A 9424-nucleotide genomic window follows, 5' to 3' on the forward strand; every position below is an offset into this window, starting at 1 on the left:
GTCCTGCTGGAAGACCCAGGATCTTGGACGCAAACCCAGCTTTCTGACACTGGGCCCTACAGTGCGACCCAAAATCCTTTGGTAATCCTCAGATTTCATGATGCCTTGCACACAGTCAAGGCACCCAGTGCCAGAGGCAGCAAAACAACCCCAAAACATCATTGAACCTCCACCATATTTTACCGTAGGTACTGTGTTTTGTTCTTTGTAGGCCTCATTCCGTTTTCGGTAAACAGTAGAATGATGTGCTTTACCGAAAAGCTCTATCTTGGTCTCATCTGTCCACAAGACGTTTTCCCAGAAGGCTTTTGGCTTACTCAAGTACATTTTGGCAAACTGTAGTCTTGCTTTTTTATGTCTCTGTGTCAGCAGTGGGGTCCTCCTGGGTCTCCTGCCATAGCGTTTCATTTCATTTAAATGTCGACGGATAGTTCGCGCTGACACTGATGCTCCCTGAGCCTGCAGGACAGCTTGAATGTCTTTGGAACATGTTTGGGGCTGCTTATCCACCATCCGGACTATTCTGCGTTGCAATCTTTCATCAATTTTCCTCATCCGTCCACGACCAGGGAGATTAGCTACAGTGCCATGGGTTGCAAACTTCTTGATAATGTTGCGCACTGTGGACAAAGGCAAATCTAGTTCTCTGGAGATGGACTTGTAACCTTGAGATTGTTGATATTTTGCCACAATTTTGGTTCTCAGGTCCTCAGACAGTTCTCGTCTCCTCTTTCTGTTGTCCATGCTTAGTGTGGCACAGACAGACACACAATGCAAAGGTTAAGTGAACGTCTCTCCTTTTTATCTGCTTTCAGGTGTGATTTCTATATTGCCCACACCTGTTACTTGCCCCAGGTGAGTTTACAGGAGCATCACATGCTTGTAACATTCTTATTTATCCGCAGTTGTGAAAGGGTGCCAATACTTTTGTCCAGCCCATTTTTGGAGGTTTGTGTGACATTATGTCGAATTTGCTTTCTTTCCTCCCTTTTTTTGTTTTGTCCCAATACACACAAAGGGAATAAACATGTGTATAGCAAAACATGTGTTAATGCAATACGTTTCGTGAGAAATACATGATTTCCTGGAGAAATATCAAGGGTGCCAACAATTTCGGCCATGACTGTATGTACTGGGGGGAGTTACTTGCCGTGTACAGCTGAATTTTTCTAGGTTGTTTCTTCTTTTCTCTGTTCATTTGTTTATAAAAGGTAAAAGTGACACCATAGACAAAGCAAGTTATTGTTCTGTATGATCTGTAACAGTGCCACAACTGCCTATACGTGAGAATGTATGACTCCATTGTCTGGGCTGAATGTTGGGAATACTGTGCGCACTTAGAAACTTTCTTAATAAAATCTATTTGATTAAAAAATACTGTAGATAATGCTGTACATATTCTTTCTATTCATAAGATATATTTAGTAATGAACATTAAAAATAGAAAGCAACTTTATGTAGGCCTTTATATAGAATTCTTTTTTCTTTCTCTACAGGTAGATTGATGAACCAGGTTTTAGGACATTTTGGTCTTCATGAATACAGCTGAGTCACATGGAAAATAAAACACATGGTTGTCTTAATTGACTGAAAGTCTTTACTGCAGCTCACTGGAGGATTCACACGGGATACAAGTCATATCTGTGTTCTAAAAGTCATGGTTTGGATCCTCTTCCACATTGATCCAGCAGGAGAAAAGTAATTTCAGTGTTCTGGAAGTGACAATGGCTTTACAATAACGTCCAACCCAAGTATACATAAGAGGAGTCATTTCAAACTACTTGTTTGGAGATTTTACAATGGAGAGAAAATATATCACACACCAGAAGGCTTGCAAGGGAGAGAAGCCATATCATTGTTCTGAATGTGGAAAAACTTTTATAAGCAAGAGATACCTTATAATACACCAAAGATTTCACACTGGAGAGAAGTCATATCAGTGTTCTAAATGTGATAAAGCTTTTACTCGGAAGTCACATCTTATCACACACCAGAGGATTCACACTGGAGAGAAGCCATATCAGTGTTCTGGATGTGATAAAGCTTTTACTCAGAAGTCAGATCTTATCAGACACCAGAGGATTCACACTGGAGAGAAGTCGTATCAGTGTTCTGAATGTGATAATGCTTTTACACAAAAGTCACATCTTATCACACACCAGATTGTCCACACTGGAGAGAAGCCATATCAGTGTTCTGAATGTGATAAAGCTTTTACTCAGAAGTCAAGTCTTCTCACACACCAGAGGATTCACACTGGAGAGACGCCATATCAGTGTTATGAATGTGATAAAGCTTTTACTCGGAAGTCAAATCTTATCGCACACCAGAGGATTCACACTGGAGAGAAGTCATACCAGTGTTCTGAATGTGATAAACCTTTTACTGAGAAGTCAAAGCTTATCAGACACCAGAGGATTCACACTGGAGAGCAGCCATATCAGTGTTCTGAATGTGATAAAGCTTTTACTGAGAAGTCAAATCTTATCGCACACCAGAGGGTTCACACTGGAGAGAAGTCATATCAGTGTTCTGAATGTGATAAAGCTTTTACACAGAAGTCACATCTTATCAGACACCAGAGGATTCACACTGGAGAGAAGCCATTTTAATGCTCTCAATGTGACAAAACTTTTTCAGTTAATGCCGGTCTAATCTATCACCGGAGGATTCACAAATTTCTGCATTGATTAAATTCTGGAATAAAAGGGATATTAAAGAAGTTTCAGGTGTCACAAGTTAGTTTCACATCCCCAATGTCATCCCACAAGCTAGAGAAGAAGAGAGAAGATAAAATGTTACTTTAAAAGAAACAAACTAAAATCTGAGCAAACTGGAATGTAATGATCGGATGAACTGATTTTAGTGCTTATGTCCATCAATACACAACTAAAAGGCATTTGAATATTTTATATTTTGATAATTTTTTTAAGATAAGCATCAATAACTGAACAGCTTCCCTCATGATTCTCATCTTTATCTTTATCATGGAGCTTTGAATGAACATGCAATGCATTTTCATGATTCACCAACTGAGTTGTGTTTCCAAGCATTTTCTTCATTTCTGGATCCTGAGGTAATACATGACCAACATTGCCTCAGTACCAGAGACTAGGATGGGGTCTATTGTCATCTTACCAAGTCTCTGAAGCCTCAGTGGGAGAGTCCATTTCAGGTTCTTCTGACTATTGATACATGATCAGCCAGGCTTGAGGTCTCCAGCTAAGCCCACCTTGTCCACTCCTCCCATTACATGTTCCATCTCCTCTCCCATTATCAATGCCTTCTTTCCACATTTCATCTCTCATTAATATTATTATTATTATACAGGATTTATGGTGCCAACAGCTCAGCGCTTTACAATATAATGGGAGACAATACAGCAACAATACAGTTTAATACAAGAGGGATAGGAGGGCCCTGCTCCTCGGAGCTTACAATCTAGGAGGGAGGGGCTAGTGGTACAAAAGGTAGTAACTGTGGGGGATGGACTGGTAGGAGGAGTAAAAGATTCCATTATTAGCTGAGGGCAGGATAGGCTTCCCTGAAGAGAGAGTTTTTCAGAAATTGCCTAACAGTGACCAGAGTAGGCAGTAGTCTGATAAATTGGGGTAGAGAGTTCCACAGGATGGGGGAAGCTCTGGAGATGAGCATGGGAGGAGGAGACCAGGGAGCTAGAGAGCAGGAGGTCGTGCGAGGAGCGGATATATGGTTTGGGTGATATTTGGAGACAAGATTGGTGATGTAATTTGGGGTGTGTGGTGGTTTATGTAATAATTTATTCTAAGTACGTAGGGCGGTGTCCTCTCCCTTAAACAAAATATTGCAGTGCCTCCAGCCGTTAAAATATGGCAAATGTTTAATGAATCAATAATTTGGACACCTTAATAATTTGATCACCACTTAATAATATACCTCGAGTTCTTTTAGCCAGTATGATTTCGTACCATATACACAAAAATTGCCTTTTTGATAAATAAATAAATAAATTTATTTATTTATGTACAAAATTTATATATATATAATAAAACAAATGCAAAAGACTGGTGATAAATGTATACTTGTACATACACTCAAAAATATGACAGGCTAATTTCTATATGATCCAACAATATATGATTATAGATTATAGTAAATAGAGGAAAAATCGGGTTTAGATATAAGTTGTAACCTTATAGTGCTTCAGAAATTATTTCAAATTTCTCGTGGCCATAGAGACAAAAGAAAGATATCTCTGATAAATTGCACTACAACAAACTACTGATCAGTTAAATATGCAATATATAATTTCAATATCAAACAATTTTTAGTGATAATTATGTATGTAATCTTAATATTCCTAAACACACAATACAAATGCTATAAGTCTTTGGAAAATTGGAAATATCAAATAAAATACAATATCCTAGCAGTCTCACCACTCCTAGAACCTTGATTTTTAGGCCTCCCCAGTGGGATGCAGTTGGGCCTTCAAATGGTCCTCAAGACAAAATGGCAGCTGGACTCCTTCAGAAAAATGGCCGCAGGTAGCAAGTGAGAGTGCAGTAGTTGTTAGCAATAGGATAGATGATATATGTTGGAAGTTATAGCAGCCTGGATTGCAGTGTTATAGAAGAAGTGTAGAAGTTCAGAGGTTCAGAAGTTTAGCAGAAGTTTCAGATTGTAGATTGCCTTAGATCTTTTCAGCTTCTTCAGATTCTTAGCTTTCTTTAGATTTTTTCCAGATCCCCTTTTTCAAAATCTTTCTAAGTGTGAGGTGTATGCTCTTTTTATACCATACAATCCTTTGTTTCAAGAGACCCTCCCAACAGGCTTGTTGATTGGCCGGTCGAGAAATGTGTGTACATAAAGATATATCTCACCTGTCCACTGGGAGCAGCTAGGGATCACAAAACAATTTGTGTAGTAATGATGACTCATACTTTGATTGAAATAACATGTCTTCAGGTATCAAATATATATGTATCCTATTCCAGTATAGTCGATTGTACTACTACTCTTGGAAGAGGACCATAGAAAGATACACATACATTTGGTTTCTCATTTCCCTGACATTTAAACTGTTTTGAAGCATTTGATTTCTTTTGGAAATGTATAATTGACACCAATTCACGAATCATCTTATTCTTCATCATTTCACACTTAATTGAGTGGGATGCAATACCTAACCTTCTCAAAGATATTTTCCCTAGATAAAAATTGTTAGTAATATGCCTTTTGATAATGTCTCTGTGGGTAGATATATCACGTTTTTAGCTTTAGATGACCTAAGTTTCACCTTTTTGTTTAAGGAAAGAAGTTCCTATGAGTAGGAAAAACTCTCTGTTTACCTGTTTATTGTGTGGGAATTAGGGTAAACAGCCAGTTATATTTTGACCTCAGTATCCAATAGCTATTGTGACAGTTCAAGAAGTTTGTTTATTCATCACACTTTCCAAGGTTTTGTGTGAGCTCTCAGACAATCAGGTTTCCATCTCATCATTGTCCTTTTTGGTTAGATGTGTTGGCTCACCTGTAGAAGTCCAAATAGTGGTGTTTGACTTTATAATTAAGTTTTCTGCAGATGAAATGTCCTAGCTTTCCATAGACCATGACACTTGTTTAGGAAACATATATCTGCCAGGTCTTAGACTAACCAAATCAAGATCCCCCATTGTCTTTTCTGGGACTTTGTTTGATCACCTGTAGGAATTTCAATAGTAGTGTGTGTCTCATTGTCTTTCAAACAAGTTTCTTCCACTCACTGGTTTTTGTAACTTCCTAGAAGGTCATTTGAATTTCAACCAAGAATGTTAACCCCTGACAGTCAGCTGGGATTCCAAATTTTTGGAATAAAATCATTTCTTAACAAATAATCCCCCAAAAGTCACTACAGGCAGAGCTATAAATGGCTTTATATGTTATTGTTAGTATTTTGAATTGTATCCATTGGGCAATGAGAAGCCAGTGACGGGATTTGCATAGTGGGGTGGAGGACACTGAGTGGAGGCCAGCGGAGGGATTGGCAGAGAGGGTGGAGGCCAGTGGAGGGATTGGAAGAGAGGGGTGGAGAATACTGAATGGAGGCCAGTGGAGTGATTGGCAGAGGGGGATGGAGGACACTGAATGGAGGCCAGTGGAGGGATTGGTGGAGGACACTGAATGGAGGCCAGTGGAGGGATTGGCAGAGAGCTGTGGAGGGATTGGCAGATAGGGATGGCTGATACAGAATGATTAGTAAGGTGGATGATGACAGCAGCATTCATGATAGACTGAAGAGGGGATAGCCTGCAATGAGGTCGGCCAATGAGGAGGGAATTACAATAGTCAAGGCGAGATATAACAAGGGAGTGAATAAGTTGCTTAGTGGTTTCCGAGGTTAAGAACGGCCATATCTTGGAGATGTTGCGGAGGTTGGAGATGTTGCCGAGGTGAAGTCTACAAGATTTGGACAGTGATTGGATTTTGGGCTGAAAGGACAGATGGGAGTCTAGGATTACACCTAGCACCCTGACATGAGGGGAGGGACTGATGATTGTGTTATTGATCTTGATGGGGAAGTCAGGGAAGAGGGCACAGGCTGGGGGGAATACTAAGAGCTCAGTTTGGAAAGATTGAGTTTGAGGAAGTGGAGTGACATCCATGCTGATATGTCGCTTAGTAGGGTAGTAATGCGAGAGGAGACTGAAGGGGTGAGGTGAGGAGGAGACTGAAGGGGTGAGGTGAGGGGTATAAAGATAGATTTGTATGTCATCAGGATAGAGATGGTACTTAAAGCCATGGGAGTTTATCAAGTGACCAAGGGAGGAGGTGTAGATGGAGAAGAGTAGGGGTCCAAGGACAGAACCTTGAGGGACCCCTACAGAAAGAGGGAGTGAAGAGGAGTTAAAGGTAATGCTGAATGAGCTCTGTGATAGGTAGGAAAAGAACCAGGAGAGAGCGGAGTCTTGGAGACCAAGAGAGTGGAGTTTTTTGAGGAGGAAGGGATGGTCAACCGTATCAAAAGCTGCAGAGAGGTCAAGTGGTAAGAGTAAGGAGCAGTGAGTGGCCATTGGTTGGGATGAGTACGGAGTAGTGGCCATTGGTTGGGATGAGTACGGAGTAGTGGCCATTGGTTGGGATGAGTACGGAGCAGTAGCCATTGGTTTAGCAGTTAGTAGATCATTAGTGAGTTTTAGTAGGGCAGTTTCAGTGGAGTGTTGTGACCGAAAGCCAGACTGTAAAGGGTCAAGAAGGTTGTTGTCAGTGAGATGGGAGGAGCTCAGGCGATTGTAGACTAAGTGTTCTAAGAGTTTAGATGTAAATGAGAGCAGGGAGATAGGTCTTAAGTTGTTCAGGTTGGTGGGGTCCAGGGAGGGCTTGTTAAGTATGGGAGTGATGTGCGCATGCTTTAGAGGGGAGGGGAAGGCACCAGTAAAGAGGGAGAGATTGAAGATGTGAGTGACGGAGCATAGGATGGAGGGGGAGGGTGACCGTAGTAGTTGTGAGGGGACAGGATCCAGGGGGCAGGTAGTGAGACGGGCTTCTAAGAAACCTTAGTGACCTCTTCGGTAGTAGGAAGGTCAAAAGAGGAAAGTGTTGAGGGAGGTTTAGTATAAGGTATGCTAAGTGGGATGGATGTCTGTGCAGTGAAGATGTCCCTATGAATTGCATCAATCTTGTTTTTGAAATGATTTGCAATCTCGTGAGCAGTGAGTGAGGTACTGGGTGGAGGTGGAGAAAGTTGAGAGTTAGAAGTAGAGAAGAGACGACGAGGACTGGATGACAAGCTATTGATGAGAGTGACAAAGTAGGCTTGTTTGGCAGCATGGAGGGAGGAATTGTATGTGAAGAAAGCAGATTTATATCGGGTGAATGCTTGGTGAGATTTAGTTTTACGCCACATTAGCTCCAGCACACGACTGTCGTTTAAGATCTCTGGTGTTGTCAGTCTGCCAAGGTTTTTAATGGTCGGGGCCTGATGCTTCGTGTGGTCAGAGGAGAAAGTGAGTCTAATGTGGATGAAAGTGAACTGTTGTAGACAGCAGTGGCCAGGACAGGGGAGAGATTCTGTCATAGAGTTGGCCAGTTGCAGAGTGGAAGGGAGAAGGGTTCAAGTTGTGAAGGTTTCTGCAGGTGATTGCTGATTGGAGGGATAAGTGTTTGAAGATGAGGAGACTGAAGGTGATGAGATTGTGATCATAGAGAGGAAAGGGGGTGTTTGTGAGGTTGTAGGATATCCTCTCATGGGTGACAACCTTTCAGGCAGGTCTGTGTCTGTGACATCAGCTAGAAAGAAGTCTCTGTTCAGTGAGAAAACAACATCCCAAGCTGATGCAGGCCTTCCAATACTGAGTTACTGCTGATTTAGGGGATGTATTCAGCAGTAAAACGTAAGCCCAGCTGGCCACTTGTGTTCCATGTGGTTCTGCCAAATGGGATTCCATCAGGTGAAGATCAGAAATCCTTGTTACATGTTTTCTCTTTCCAGCTATTACTCCTCTCCATAGACTAATCACACAATACAACTGCCAGAGATCTGAACTTACAAAGTGCTGAGTGTGCGGTCATATTCCTACCACTTCTTCCGGGGGACTGACATTCCTCTGATTGGGGTTCACAATAATCACTCTGAGTGCACACATCTCTTTTTGGTGGAAAGTTTGTAAAGAAAACTTCTTCTCCCTGTTACAGAAGGTGGGAAAATAACAGATCTACAGACAGGACCAACAGCTGATACAACTATGTTGCAGAGGGAACTCTGGGAATGCTAATGACAGATTGCATTACACATTCAGTTAGCAGACTTCCTGCTGTTGGTCTGATGTTTGAATTGTGTTCTGATATTTACTGTCCTGCTGTAAAAGGTGTAAATGATCGCCCGCATGTTTCCTGTAGTAGCAGGGACTACAAACTCATATCAGGAATAGTAGGATGATAAAATGTAAGTTAATAGATAGGGCCGCGCCCCTACAATAAGGTATATCTATATAAATTATATATTAGATTGTTATTAATAAACACTGGCTGGATTTTATCATGAATAATTCACATATGAAAATATAAGAGAAATCCTTATAAAGTACAGCAAAAAGATTTTCTGGATATATATGTGTGATTTTTTGTTTTTAAATAAGAAATGATTAATAATTATGAATAATAGAAAAATATATAAAAAATAATAATAATAAAAAATAAATAAAAATAAAAAATATAAATGAAATATAATCACAAAATTTTGAAAATGAAAAGATGAAAAAGAATCTAAAAATGAAATGGTGTCCAAAGTCTATGAATAATAGATGAGTATTCTATTCGTGTCCACAATAGTAATTGCTGTATATAAGGAACTGTAGAAATAAATCCTTGCTTGAATATTGACCCTTTTATGGGCTCACCTTCTTGTTAGCCTATTGCTGGGCTGACACAGCTTTTAAGAGGTTTGTATTGATGAGATCCTTTGGAC

At 40.5% G+C, this 9424-nt stretch overlaps 1 protein-coding gene across 1 annotated transcript; it reads left to right on the forward strand.

Moving 5' to 3' along the window:
• The first annotated feature begins 1526 nt into the window (after positions 1 to 1526).
• LOC149470472 (uncharacterized) lies at positions 1527 to 2722 on the forward strand. The gene has a single exon (XM_089663403.1). The coding sequence runs from the start codon at positions 1800 to 1802 to the stop codon at positions 2610 to 2612; it is 813 nt and encodes a 270-aa protein (XP_089519529.1). The 5' UTR covers positions 1527 to 1799; the 3' UTR covers positions 2613 to 2722.
• Positions 2723 to 9424: the final 6702 nt, after the last annotated feature.

This window comes from Staurois parvus, unplaced genomic scaffold (genome assembly GCF_062004578.1).
Source record: "Staurois parvus isolate SC_StPar_1 unplaced genomic scaffold, SC_StPar_1.0 ptg000042l, whole genome shotgun sequence".
In the NCBI taxonomy this organism is placed as follows: domain Eukaryota; kingdom Metazoa; phylum Chordata; class Amphibia; order Anura; family Ranidae; genus Staurois; species Staurois parvus.